This window comes from Lontra canadensis, unplaced genomic scaffold (genome assembly GCF_010015895.1).
Source record: "Lontra canadensis isolate GAN:19392208 unplaced genomic scaffold, GSC_riverotter_1.0 scaffold60, whole genome shotgun sequence".
In the NCBI taxonomy this organism is placed as follows: domain Eukaryota; kingdom Metazoa; phylum Chordata; class Mammalia; order Carnivora; family Mustelidae; genus Lontra; species Lontra canadensis.
This window is the reverse complement of record NW_022631054.1, coordinates 3,890,251-3,903,904: the sequence shown is the minus strand read 5'-3', so window position 1 is coordinate 3,903,904 and position 13,654 is coordinate 3,890,251. Positions and strand designations below refer to the sequence as shown.

At 60.8% G+C, this 13,654-nt stretch overlaps 1 protein-coding gene across 3 annotated transcripts in view; it reads left to right on the top strand.

Moving 5' to 3' along the window:
* STK40 (serine/threonine kinase 40) overlaps nucleotides 1-12,331 on the top strand; it is a 40,282-nt gene extending 27,951 nt beyond the window's left edge. For all 3 annotated transcript variants that reach the window (XM_032877270.1, XM_032877271.1, XM_032877269.1), the window contains 5 exons: nucleotides 4,185-4,300; nucleotides 7,989-8,133; nucleotides 8,222-8,341; nucleotides 8,736-8,820; nucleotides 10,009-12,331. In XM_032877270.1, the coding sequence (XP_032733161.1) occupies nucleotides 4,185-4,300; nucleotides 7,989-8,133; nucleotides 8,222-8,341; nucleotides 8,736-8,820; nucleotides 10,009-10,227 (685 nt within the window). In that variant the 3' untranslated portion in view covers nucleotides 10,228-12,331. The remainder of the gene's footprint in view (nucleotides 1-4,184; nucleotides 4,301-7,988; nucleotides 8,134-8,221; nucleotides 8,342-8,735; nucleotides 8,821-10,008) is intronic.
* Nucleotides 12,332-13,654: the final 1,323 nt, after the last annotated feature.

Below are 13,654 nucleotides of genomic sequence, written 5' to 3'. Positions count from 1 at the left end.
CTCACCTCCAGGTGTTGAAGTGGGTCAGGGGGCTCACAAATAGCAGGCACTTGGTCACCTACTCAGGAGGGTGCCTGCTGTCCCTGGGAAGTGGCCGGAGCCACAGCAGTCACAGGAGGAAAAGCTGCAGGGAGATAGGCCCCTGGGGAAGGGCATGGGTGGACCAAATCCCCCCCGCCCCCCCTTGCCAATGCCATGGGGAGGTCACCGCCTTTCTGCTGCCACCATCCAGCCCTGATGCCACAGGCGGTCTCCTGGCGTCACCGTGCAATGGGCCACCTTCCCGAGAGCACTGACTGGGGGCCCCGGGAGGAGGGCAGAGACTCTGGCCGTCTGAGTCAGTTCCCTAAAGGATGAGTAAAGATTGGCCAGCTAGAGAAAGTGAAGCCATGAAAACCTGACCCTGTCATGCTCCTCAGGGAGGAGGGAAGGGAGCCGAAGTTCCAGGGCTGCTGGAACCTCGGACGGGCCGAGTCAGAAGGCTGGAGAAGCTTGGGGTCACCTGGGTCACAGCCCAGCACTGCCTCTGCATTCCCCGCGAGACGATGGGAGTTCGTTTGATCATGTTTTGGTTGGTTGACTGATCCGTGTAGTGAGAGGCTGCTGTGGTAGCAGACACTTTTCCGAGCTTCTGTTTCCTCACCTGTGGAAGTGCAGGTGGTTAAGCCTCCCTGCAGAGATGGGCCTGAGACGTGGAACTGTCTCCCGGGACTGTACTCGACGGACCGTGGCTCACTTCCCTGGGAGATGAGGCCTGCTGGGGGTTGAGTGGCTGGTGAGGGCGCCCGCGGTGAGCGCAGGGGGGCCCTGGCCCCACCCCGGAGAGCATGTGGTCTTCCGAAGCCTTGCTGTCCTGGTCTTCTGTGGGACGCTGGCCTAGTACCTAGTACCGTCCTGCTCTGGACGTCAGGCTCGCTGCACGCACAGAGGGGCTTATCTTTGGACCACCTAAGTGCATCTGGCTGCGGAGCCCGTGTCCTCTGCGGCCTTCCCTGCAGCTCTACACTGGCTCTCTGCGGCCCAAGGGTGCCCATGGGAGCACACATGTGGACTCCTGCACCACCGGCCACAGAAGTGCTCCAGGCCTCTGTGTGTCCGTGGAGGGTCTGCTCCCAGCTTCTGCTCCCCCCAACTTTACCGAGCCACTTCTGTCACAGGAATGTAGTTGGGAAGCCCAGCCTCTTTTGAGTACTGGCCGTGGGGCTATACCAGCTCCTCCGTGTGTGTGTGTCTGTCTGTATGTGCGTGTGCGCCCCTGTATGTTTTCCTCAGACTGAGGAGCCCCAGGACCTCCCTCGGACCCTTTGTCTTGGCTGTATTGCCTCTCATCTGATGATGCCCTTTTTGGTGTTTTGGGACCGATGGCAGTTCTGGCCACCTCTCTCGCTTAACTCATGGTGCTCTGGGAGGGGGCAGTGTGCCGCGGTGCCCAGCACCGAAGGACCAAGTACGAACACCACACCCTGCATCGTGGTGTCTGCAGGCACATCCCTCCCTTCTCGCTTGCACCTGGGCAGAGTTGGAAGGCTGACCTGGAGGAGATCCAGCCCCGCCTGGCCGCCGGGCTGGGCCCTGACTCCAGCTGCAGAGTCTGCGGGAGGCCGCCTCTGTCCCTCGCAGAACGGAGTGGCCCCAGGGGAGGAAGCAGGGAGAAGTGTTTGCGGGACAGCTGTCATGAGTTCACCCTGCTTGGGAGAAAAGGCAAGGGTTGAAACCTGAAATACCCTTTTGCGGTTATATGAGGTCTGCCGTGGGTTCTTTCTCCTTCCTCCTTTCTTTTTGGGTAAGCAAGTTGCACATCAAGTTCCTAGAAAAGGAGAAAAACGCGGGCAGCCCAAAGGGCCATAACTGAAGAGTGACTCAGGCCCAGCGGATCCTGCTGACGCAGAGCTGCCTCCCTTCACCCCTACTGCCCTTGCTGCTGGAATGAGCCTTGGGGGGGGCGGTCTGGGGCTCCCAGGGAGCTGGGTACCACCCACCTACTTGGGTGGTAGTGGCAGGGCAGGGGCGCACGGCCAAGCTTCAGGAGGTCTCGGGGCTGACCATGTGGTTTCCTGTGGGATCGCCTCCAGGATCCCCGGCAGTGTGGGCCAGTTCGTCCCTGCCGCCCACCGCCCAGCCACACACAGTGTCCGAGAGCCCCCCAGCCTAGCTCGGGTCCAGCTGGCCTGCTTGCTCCGAGGCCCGTGGCCACAGCATGGCTCCCCTCGCATGCTGCCTCAGATGAGGTCTTTCCTGGGCTCTCCCATTACCAGCCCCAGCCAGCTGTGCCCACCGTCTGAGGAGGAGAGGATAACCCAAGACAGCCGTTAGCAGTTAGTTCCTAGTTGCCAGGCCCCCGGCTCTGTGCCTTCCCTGGGGTTATCTTCTTGTCACATCCTTACACAGTCCTGGGAATTGGGTGCTAATATCCTCCGTTTGACAGATGAGGAAACAGGTTTAATAAGAGATTAAATGAGGCACCCACGGTCACACAGCCAGGGAATGGCGGAGCTGGGCCTGGGACCTGGAAACCCAACTCCTGAGCCCCCCGGACCCTGCCCTGAGCGGTCCTCTCCCAGTGTCTCATGCCTCAGGGCACCCGTGCAAGACACACCACCAGCCGTGGCAGCCATCTGAGGTGGGGGACGGACCATGGGCCTTGGGGATGCACAGTCCCACATTTAGGGCTGTGGTGTGGAGGCTCAGAGCTGGAGCGATCCACTTCTGACATGGTATCCTTGGCCAGACCCTTTGCCTGCACCGTCAGACCTTAGCTGCCCTGGGGGCCACCAGGCAGATTTCTGTGGCATCTGACAGGGCAGGCCTGTATGCAGAGAGAGTCGAGGTTTCCATTTGGAATGCAGAGGACAAACTAACCTTTGTTTTGTACCAAGCCCTTTGCCAGCAGAATTCCCCGAGATAGCTAAGGGCTCACAGAGCCTGTCGGTCACAGCTCCTGGGGAATTCCACACTCAGCCCCATACACCCTGTACCTCAGAGAGCCGACCCCTCTTCGTCCTGGAGGCTCAGCCAGTGAGAGGCAGTGGGAGGCTCACCGGGCTGCCCTTCCTGCCATCCGCCTGCTTCTCTGCCCAGCCAGATGACAAGGAGCAGGGCGGGTGACCCCTGCCTCTGTGGGTAGAGAGGCACCCTGCCTCACTGGCTCTCCCTGACGGGGCCTCGTGGAGGAGCCTGCCCACCCCCACCGCCCAGGTGTGGAGTAACGTGTCCTCCAGGGCCTCTTCCACTTGTGCACCCTGTGAGCTTCCTTAAAGGACCCAAACCCTAAGCCGCTCTCCCCCATGACTCTCAGATGAGGGAGGCTGTGGTTTTCCAGGTCAGAGAAGAGTCCAAAGCACAAGACAAGGGCTGAGTTAGCTTTGCTGGAACTGAAGAGAAATTCGGGGGCCGGGCACTGCCAGTGCCCCCGACAGTACCAGTCGGTATCCGTCCAGAGCGCAGGCTCCGGTGTCAGGTAGACCCTGACTTGGTCCTGCTCACTAGCTGTAGGACCCTGAGCGAGTTCCTTCGTTTCTCTGTACCTTCACTGCATCACCCGGGAAACGGGGGCAGGGGGGAAGTCTCCCTCCTAGGCTTTCGTGAGGGGCAAATACAAACAGTCCCCGTCAGACCCATCAGCCACGGGCTGCACCTGTTAAGTCTCTGTGAGCATTCATTTTTTTTGTACTATTTGGGACGCTGATTGACAGTGACGCTGATTGACGGTGATGACCCTATGGATCAGCCGAGGGGGACAAAAGTGGCCCCCATAGATGGACTTCAGAGCCTTGCTGAACGTCCTTTTCACTCTGTGTAAATGAGGGAGTCAAACCGATCTCGTCATTCCAGATGTTGATGTTCTATGAGGTGGTTTGTCATCCTGAGTCCTAAGCCTTGGCCCCGAGGCTCAGCCCGGATGGCAGTTTCCGGGGAGCCCTTCTGGAGCACTCCCTGGGTCGGAGTGACTCAGTTCTCCGAGCCCAGGTGCTGAGGGGACAGCAGAGCAGGTGGCAAGCAAGGGGGCATGGCCAGCGTCAGTGCCCATGATGGCACCATTCAGGCAGCCACGGGGGAAGGCACCGGGGCCCGGGGAGCAGAAATGATGTGGGTGTGATTCCTTTGCTCCCTGGGCTGGGGCGGGGGCAGCTGGTGCCCATGGGTACAGACACAACGTTTGTTCATTCTCTGCCTCCTGCTCCCAGAACGCATCGGATAACCATCACCAACTTCTGCCTCGGGAAGCATCTCGTGAGCGAGGGGGACCTGCTGAAGGACCAGAGGGGGAGCCCTGCCTACATCAGCCCAGATGTGCTCAGCGGTACGTGCGTGGTGCCAGGCAGCGGCCCCAAGGGCGACGCCCCTCCGGGCTTCATGGAGGCTCCTTCCTTCAGCAGAGCGTGTGCTGGGGTGGGGGGAGCCCTGGCCCAGGTGCTGGAGCTGTGGCGGTGGTCCAGACCAGGACTGTCCGTCTGTACAGAATATGGGGTCATGTGGAGAGGAAGATGGGGATCCTCAGCCCGGTGCTGGGTTAATGCTTCTGAGATTATTTCTGTGCATGTGAATGATGGGCACTTGAAGGACTTCCTTGAGGAAGTGACCTTTGAGCTGTGATTGCCAGGACAGATAAGGACTGGAGGGGAAGTGACTGGGCCAAGGCCGCATAGCCAGCTGTGGCTGCTGCTCAGACGGGGAGCCTGGTTCAAGGTGAGGCCAGAGAAGTGGGCAGCGGCCAGACCAGCAAGGCCTGAGGGAAGCCCCAGGGAGGTCATCACTTGTTTGAAGTGCGAGAGGAAGCCCTGAGCAGGTCTTCACCGGCTCTGCCACCTTGACAAGGACACCTCTCCCTCCTGCTGTCCTCTCCCCTCCTGCTGTTCCTTCATTAGCTCCTTCCTTCCTCCGCCGGGTGCTCCCTCCCTCCCTCCCTCCGGCCTGACTTTACCAAGGGCCTACCATGCAGAAGGCCCTGTTCTAGACACTTTGGATACAGCCGTGAACAGGCACGCAGACATCCCCGCTTCCATGAACACTGAGCTGACTTTCTAGTGGGGCCGGAACAGCCAGCACACAAAATAAAAAAGCCAGTTACACCCTGAGTACCCACTGATCCTATGGCTCAGTGCCGGGCCCTGTGTGGCGTGCGTGACCACATCATCTGCTCCAGACCACACAGCTACCCTGCGAGGTAAAGTTTCGAGGTCCCTCTGTCGTACGAACAGTAGATGGGAGAACTGCGGCTCGTGCCCCGGCCGGCCTCCTGCCCAAGCCCATGTTCCCTGGGACTCTCTCTCCTTTCCCAGTGTCCTTTGCCAAATTGGGTCTTTCCGTCCTGGTCCTTCAGGAACCGAGGGCTTCACGTCTGCTCACCCCTTCCACATGGAGGTTTCAGGGTGCCTCCAGGGCCACCATCCCCGGCACACACTCCTGCACCCCCGCGCACAGCGACAGACCCGCCTCTCCCCGGGCAGCACATGCATGCGAGGAACAGGCTGCCGTAACTGGCCGGAGTGTGACCACACCTCGGAGGTCTCCCCCGGCCAGTGCTTTTGTGCCAGGGCCGGGCCTCTCCCTGGCCATGCTGCCACCTCCCAGGACCTTGAAGTTTGCATTGGAGTCCCCGTGGCCTCTACTAGAGGGAGCCAGGAGCCGGGGCTGCACCCCCCACTTCCCAGGGACTGGCCTAGCCCCGACAGCCTCCATGAGATTCCCCAAAGCATCCCTCTGTGTGACAGAGCCAGGACGTTGCACCAGGCTCCTGCCTCAGTGCAGGCCCGCGAGGTGGGACCCGTAGCTGTGCGTGCCCCCAGGTGGGCCCCACTCTGGCTCCTCCAGCTTCAGGCCGGCCTTAGAGGATGAAACAGGCAAACCCATTGCTTCCGAGAGAGTCCTAGATCCAGAGAGTAGAAATGCAAGTCTCATTCTGACCTTCATCCCCCTTCTCTGAGCCCCAGTTGCCCCCCAGGTTACGAGCGGGATGCACTGCTGCCCGCCCCCCCACGGTGAAGAGGTTGACGCAGGATGATAATGACAGGTCCCGCCGTGCAGGCTCTGAGGCGAGGTCTGCCACTTGGCTCACTCTGTGTTCCAAGCACAGCCTCGGGCATCCGGCCTGGAGCTGTGGAAAGGCAAACCTGACCTTGACCGCATAGAGCTCATAGTCTGGTTAATAACTGTGTCACCCTGAAAAAGTTACTGACTTCTCTGGGCCCCAAGTTTCACATCTGTAAAGCAGAGGTAATAGCAGTCCCTGCTTCCTGAGGTCCTGTGGGGTTAAAGAAGGCCTTGAACCTGCTGGCTGGATATCCAGTAAACGTTAGCTGGGTTATCATTATGGAAAAGAAGCCTTGAAGTTCTGTCCCCTCAGAAGCCAAAGCTCAGGGAAAGGTCTCCTACACGGGCAGAGCTCCTGGGGTGGCTTGTCTGCTGGAAGAGCCTCTCCAGCTCCCATCTGGGTCAGGGCAGAAGTCCTGGGGCTCAAGCTGAGGGAGCCCAGGCTGCCTTGGCCCCTGGTTCTGTCCCGGGCCAGGAACCACCCACAGCTGCCGCCACTAAGAGTCGTGGCCCAGCAGACACTGGTGATGACCCCACGTGGCGGAGCAGGGTCCGGGGCAACAGGGTCGCCCTGGGGTCAGCTGCACAAAGTCACCCACGCTGCTCTTTGGCACTGGGGGTTGGAAAAGGGCCAGGGTGACTCAGCCTTGGAGAAAGCGTAGCAGAGGCTCATCTCCACAAAATCGCCTACTGCACCAGCCAGGGCAGAAAGCAGCTCACTTCCCAAGCAGCCGTGTGAGGTCAGCGTCCTGGCCCCATTTCACAGACGAAGTAATAGGCTAGGTCACAGAGGCCCATGGTACCTTCTGGAGGCACAGGCCAAGGTCTGTAAGGATACTTCCATGCACCTGGTTATGCTGCTTGACCTTCCGTGGGCCTGGAGAGCCCCCCCGCTCCAGAACCAGCATCCCTTACCCCAAAGGCGTCTGTCGCCACCCACATGGCTTCAAGACCCATAGGAAGGATCCCAGTTGTCCAGGCACTGCCTGGTGCCCAGCAGCAGCTCTCCCACGCGCATGGGGCGCTGAGTCCCATTCTGGGATCTGGGCTGCTGCTGAGCCTGCTGTCCCAGGGACAGGGCAGGCGGAAGATTTCGAAAGGCTTGACGTGCTGTCCTGTGTTTTCGGGAACAGGCCAGGCTGTGGCCGGCGCGCCAGAGGAGCTCTAGCACGGATGGTGGGTGACGGCCTGCCCTGAGAGTGGGAGGAGCAGGGCTTCCCCATCAACCATGTGGTGTGGGACAAGTGACATCCCTGTGCCTCATTTTGGAAAAAGAGAAGATCTCTAATTCCCGGAGTTTGGTGGAGACGTAATGAAATGAAAGCATCTCTTCCAGGGCTGTCACAGCGTGGTGCTTGGCGCTCGCTTAAATGCTCTCTCCCTTCTGCTCTGCAGGGAGGGAAACAGCACGGAGAGTTCACAATCACAGATACTCACTCCTCTAGCAAATACTGGAGTCCGTGCTGGGCACCTGGGCTCGGCCGTGTGCCAAGCAGGGAGGTGCCTGCATTAGAGCTTACCTCCTTGTGGGGGAGATAGGAAGTAAACAGGGTAGGGGATCCTCGCAGACGGGGCGAGGTGCTCTGGGGTGAGGGGCTAGGGATTGGGGCAGAAGTGCCCAACGGGTCCAGAGACGGTTAGCTCATTGTTCCACGCATGCGTTCCTGGCCACCTGCTCCATGAGCTGCTTGCCGGGGCTGTAGACCCAGGCCCAGCCCCCATGAATTTGTAGTCTGGCAGAGCAAGGCTGGTAATCAGGGGGGTGGCCTGCACAAGGCCAAGTATAGTCCCTTCACCTCGGTGTCACTCCGAGGTGGGGCGTCCTCCTGAAAGTGCGGGGGGGTGGGGGTGGGCCCCGTGGGCAGGGTCAGGCACATGGCTGGGAAGCCGAGGGAAGCCCAGGGCCTAACCCTTCCCCCGGCCTGGGCTGAGTGTGCATGTGTCTGTGTGCCCTGCAGGCCGGCCGTACCGGGGCAAGCCGAGCGACATGTGGGCCCTGGGCGTGGTGCTCTTCACCATGCTGTACGGCCAGTTCCCCTTCTACGACAGCATCCCCCAGGAGCTCTTCCGCAAGATCAAGGCCGCGGAGTACACCATCCCTGAGTGAGTGGCACTCCCTGGGGTGGGGCAGTGGGTTGGAGCGAGCCGGCCCAGCCTGCGCCACCTGAGCCCTCTCCTTGTCCCGCATCAGGGACGGGCGTGTGTCCGAGAACACCGTGTGTCTCATCCGGAAACTGCTGGTCCTCGACCCCCAGCAGCGCCTCGCTGCTGCGGACGTCCTAGAGGCCCTCAGTGCCATCATCGCATCATGGTAAGTGGGCAGGAGCCCAGCTGAGGCCCTGCCCCTCCCACCCAGACAAGTAGCCTGAGGGCGGGCCTGTTTCTATGCCAGCCAGAGTCCGATTTCCAGATTGTCCCACGGGCGAGATGGGCAGGGCGCTCCCAGAGCTCGGGGTGGAGCATCCCGAGTGCTGGTTGATGCCGACTCTGGGATTGACATTAATTACCTCACTGATTTTCCACCACAGCCTGTGAGGTAGAAATGTCCCCATGATCAGATAAGAAAGCCAAGGCTTGGGAGACAGTCATTCATGTCAAGAGAGGGTTGAGCTGGGACCCAGCCCCATCTGTTGAGTCCAGCCAAGCTGTGGGGCTCCCGTGGGCCAGACCTGAGGAAGCAGCCCGACTCGTCTGCCTTCCCGCAGGCAGTCCCTGTCGTCGCTGAGCGGGCCTTTGCAAGTGGTTCCTGACATCGATGACCAGATGAGCAACGCAGACAGCTCCCAGGAGGTGAGTTGAGGTGGTCAGATCTGTCGTCACCCAGTCCCAAGGGACCAGTGTCCGGGGACGGCAGGCAGGACCGGGGGACAGAGGTGACAGCTCCCAGCAGGCTGCAGGGCCCCCTAGGTCGGAGCTGCCTGGGGTGTGCCTTGCCTCCTGGGCTGTGGGGCCGTGGAAGCAGGGGCCCGCCCTGGCCCTCTCTCAGCTTCCTCTTTCTGCCTGAGCCCTGGCCCTGCCCTGGCCTGGCCCTTTGCACAGCCATACTGCTCTACCTCTGACTCACTGGGTCTCTCTCAGCCTCTCTGCTCTTCCTTTTCCAGATGATTCATTTTCTCCCAGTTTTCTCTCATTTCCTGCTCGCTGCACTGGAGAAAGTGCTGGGCCTGGGGTGGGGGCTGACTTGGGCCCCAGGCCGCAGCTGGCAGGTGATCTTAGGGTGCCCCCTGGAGGGCAAGGCTAGGTGAACAGAGCAGAGCCCTGGTTCGGATGCCAGGAGGACCTTCCCTCCCTGGCCCTGCCCCTCATCCCCTGGCCTCAGAGTTCCACAGCCAGTACTGGGCAGGTGGGAGCAGGAGGAGGCGCCTTGGGACCTCCGCAGAGCCTCCGCGCCCTTGAGACCTCCCTTTCCTAGGTGCCACCCACTGTGCATCTGTTACTCTGCACCACAGGCCTGGGTGGCCGTGTTCTCCTCTGTTCACAAAAGGAGACAGAGATTCAGAGAGGTATGGCGATTTTCCCGGTCACACAGCTCAGACCCTAAATCTGAGTGCAGAGCCCTGATCCGCCCTGTGATGGTGAGCGCGGGGACCTGCCACTCCAGGGCGCTGCTCTCTGCCTGGGCTGCACCACCCCCAGGGCTCTCGAGAGCAGCTCTGAGGGGAGATGACTGCCCCTCTTCACAGTTCAGGAAGCCAAGGCTTCCAAGGTCATGCAACCTCCCCCAAGGTCAGTGGGTTAGGAAAGGAGCGTGCAGTGGGATCCACTCAGATCCCAGGCCTGTGCTTCAGCTAGAGCGACCCCAGGCCAGGCAGCAGGCAAGGTCCAGGCTGACAGGAGGGCTGCCCAACATCCAGGGCAGCCCCTGGAGCCAGGTCACCTGACACAGGTTCCCTGCTCTCTTCTCCAACCCCACCTCCTCTCTCGCTCTCTCTCCCCCTCTCCTCCCGCCCCCCGCCCCCTGTGTCTGTCTCTCCCAAGGCGAAGGTGACAGAGGAGTGCTCCCAGTACGAGTTTGAGAACTACATGCGGCAGCAGCTGCTGCTGGCCGAGGAGAAGAGCTCCATACACGAGGCCCGGAGCTGGGGGCCCAAGCGGCAGTTCGGCAGCGTGCCCCCCGTGCGGCGGCTGGGCCACGACGCGCAGCCCATGAACCCCCTGGACGCGGCCATCCTGGCACAGCGCTACCTGCGCAAGTAGCCCCTGGCCAGGGCGCCGCCCCCCCACCCTCTCTTCCTGGCCCCCAGCCCGCGGCCCGGACTCTCCCCCGACCGGCTGCGACGGGGATGGGCAGGGACAGCGCAGGTCACACATGGGCTCAGCAGACGTACCACAAAGCTACCTTGGGAATGATCGCTTGATTGTTTGGTTTTTTTAATCTGAGAAGCCTAGATAACTAATCTGCTTTTAATCATGACGTTTTAATCTACCTCTGGCTCTTCAACCCTGCTGTCTCCTGACTGAGTGAGAGGGAGGAGGAGGGAGCCCGGCCAACTGGCCCAGGGCAGCTGCCCCCCACCCCCCAAGGACAGATAAGCTGAACTCCAGCTCGGCTGCTGGCTCCCAGAATGAACACCCACCCCTGCCACGGCCCTCCCCGGCCCCCTCCCAGTCTGTGTCCGTCCTTCCCCTTCTGACCCCAGGCCCCTCAGTCCAAGCTTTGGAAAACTTCACCTCATCTTAAGCAGAATTCAGATATATTTATTTTTGTACTGAAACCAACTTCTCTCCCATCTCTAGGTGGCTCGGCCAGTGGCCACTCCCCACCCCCGCCCCCGCCGACCTGGCTGGACGGCAGGGAGTCCACTGCCCACAGATGGGCCCCCTCCTGGCCCCCAGGCTCAGAAGCCCCTTCTTGCCGGCCCCTCCACCTCCAGCCCACCAGTCCCTCCTGTTTCTGGTGATGGGGAGGCCTCTCTAGACTTGGTTCTCCTTCTCCCACTCTGTAGCTTCTCTGAGGTGCTGTGTACCCTCGCATTAAGCCTGGTTTCTTTCGGCGCCCCACACCGTGGTACCAAGGTGACTCTGACACAGATGCAGAAGGGGTGCCTGGTGGTCGGGTGAGGAGGGGTCGCTGGGCCAACCGTGCACAGGTGGGCCCTGCTCACATGCCCTGTTGCTCCCCACACCCCTCTGTGTTCACAGAGTGGTGGGGGCATCTCCCCTGCTGTTTTTGCCTCATACTGGACATGGGTCTCTCCAGCAGACCCTGACCAGAGCCCTTCATCGGGGCTGTGGGGCTTGTGGGGAGAGCTGTAGGGACTGGGGGGGCCTGTCTGGCTTGAGAACAGCCCTGCTGCCCTTTTTGAGCCTAGATTTTGAAGTGGATGCCCGTCTTGCCAGAAACACTGTTCTCACCAGAATGCCCTTCCCTCCCACTCTCCCTCACTGGACTTGGCCTTGCCCAGTGCCAAGCAAAGACCCTTCCTCTGGCCTATCCCCCCTGGCCCCCCTGGAAAGGCTGAGTGTTCCCCTCCAGGCAGCCCTGGGCCCTCAGGCCCTTCCTGTTTTTGCTCCCCAGTGGGGAGGTGACCGAGGCCTGTGTGACCTTGTTTCCCAGAGTGTGAGCTGCCCCCTCCCCAAAAGCTGACTCACTGTGAGTGACTTGGGCAAGTTCCCAAACCTCCTTGTGCCTCAGTTTCCCCATCTGGAAAAAATGGGGCCACCTCTTGCCAGCAGTAGCAGGGCCGCCCATGCCCCCTCCTCCCCATGCCCCCATCCCAGCACTTGGGCGCCTCATGCCTCTGCCTCAGTGGGTCTGTGGGAGCCCGCCTGAGCCCAGCACTTAGTCCTCTTGAGCACCAGACTCTGTCTCTATTGGTGGCCAGCCACGGAGAGCCAGGGTGCCGTGCTGTGGAGGCGGGGGATGTCCTCTTTTCTATATTTATTTCAAAAAGAAGTCTCCCAAGGGAGTAGAAATGCAGTCTGGCCTAGGGCTCCCAGCCCCTGTGACTGTCCTCCCATGAGGGTCTCGGCTGCGTACCTGTCCAGCAGCCTGCCAGGACTCTCTGGGCTTGCTTGCCACGGGTGGGCTTTCTCCTCCTTTTCAAAGCAATACCCTCGGGGGTCTGCAGAGCCTTATCAGACAGGCTGGGCCCTCCAAGGTCAGCCCCTGAGTCTGATTAAGATCGTGGCAAAGCAAATGAGAGGAGGTTGGGCCTGCCTCACTGGGTGTCACACACTGAGAGGTCCTGTTGTAAAGAAACAAAACAGAAAAAGTCACAAAAAAGTTTGTATAAAGACATATTTTTGTACTACATGGGGACTCTTCCTGCATGTCAGCAATAAAACTTCCTGACCTGGAGCCAGTGTGGCCTGCTGTTCTGTGTGTCTCCGTGTCTCCGTCTCTCCTGCCCCTGCCAACCAAGGCAGGTTTCCCGCAGCTCTCGGCTCTGCCCCCTCTGACAGCCCCCCACCCCACAGCCCAACGCCACCCCACTGCCTTGGTGGGGGTGGGGGGCGGACAGAGCTACCGGACATTCTCCTGAAGACCCATTAGTGCACCCCGCACCCCTGAGTGCCCCAGGGGCAGGCAGGAGGTGTCCGAGAGCGGCTGCAGCTGGCCAGCCGAGTATCAGTCTTCTCTCCCTGCCAAACCCCCGTTTGGGGGTCAAAGATCCTGGCCGGACAGAGACTGCCCCTGTGTCCCCACGCCCATTCAGGGCAGCTGAGGTAAGAAGGGCCAGGCAGGCCTTTTCCTGCACTGGTCACCACCCTCATTCCCCTCCATAGGAAGCCAAAGGGCTTCCTTCCTTCCTTTCTTCTTTCCTTCCTTCATTTGTCTAAATTTAGACATTTCGGCTGGAGCACTGGAGCAGTGAAGATGAAAGTAGGCCGGCCCCTCCCTCAGCACCCCACGGTACCCTGACACACCCACTCACGGGAGTGGGAGCCCACACACAGCCCCAGGTCACAGAAGGAGCAGAGAGCTCCTGCACAGGAGCCTCTCCGCAGGCAAGTGTGCACACGGCAAGAGTGAGGCGGCCCTGGGGCTCTGCGGCTTTCAGCACCACCCTGGCCCCTCGCCCCGACCTTCACACCACCCCGACCCAGTGGCCAAGCGGCCCCCACCTCCCTGGTCACTCCTATGTCTACACACGCTTTGACCCATCTGTCATCTGCGGAGCTGTCCTGGGTGCCCTCGCTCCCAGCGCTCTGGCTCTACCCGCTGCGGTGCCTGGGACTCATCGCCACGCCCGCCTCCTCCCGGTCCCCACACCCGATCGGCCTCCCTTCTGTGCCCAGGTGACTCCCGGGCACATGCATGGGTCAGCCTTACCGGTCACCCACACGAAAGCAGCCATCCGAGGGCAGGGGCCCAGCCGGGTCTACGCCTAGGTCGGGCTGTGCATGCGGCACACACCAGAACGCTTAGTCTCGTGACCTCAACGGGTCAGATCGCTCTTCAGTTTTTATCCTGAGCCCCGGAAGCTATGGAAGGGGAAAGTAGAAAGGTGGGGGGTGGGGGGTTTGGGGATCAACAGCCTCCCGTGCTCCTGAGAAGTCGAACAGGAACTGAGAAGTTTCTACCCGTTTTAGCTGCCTCCGGGCCTCCAGCGGCCTCAGGGAGAGCCGTTTCAGAGAAGCCGCACTGGAGCTGCCCAGCTCTCTGAAGTGGGGAAGGGAG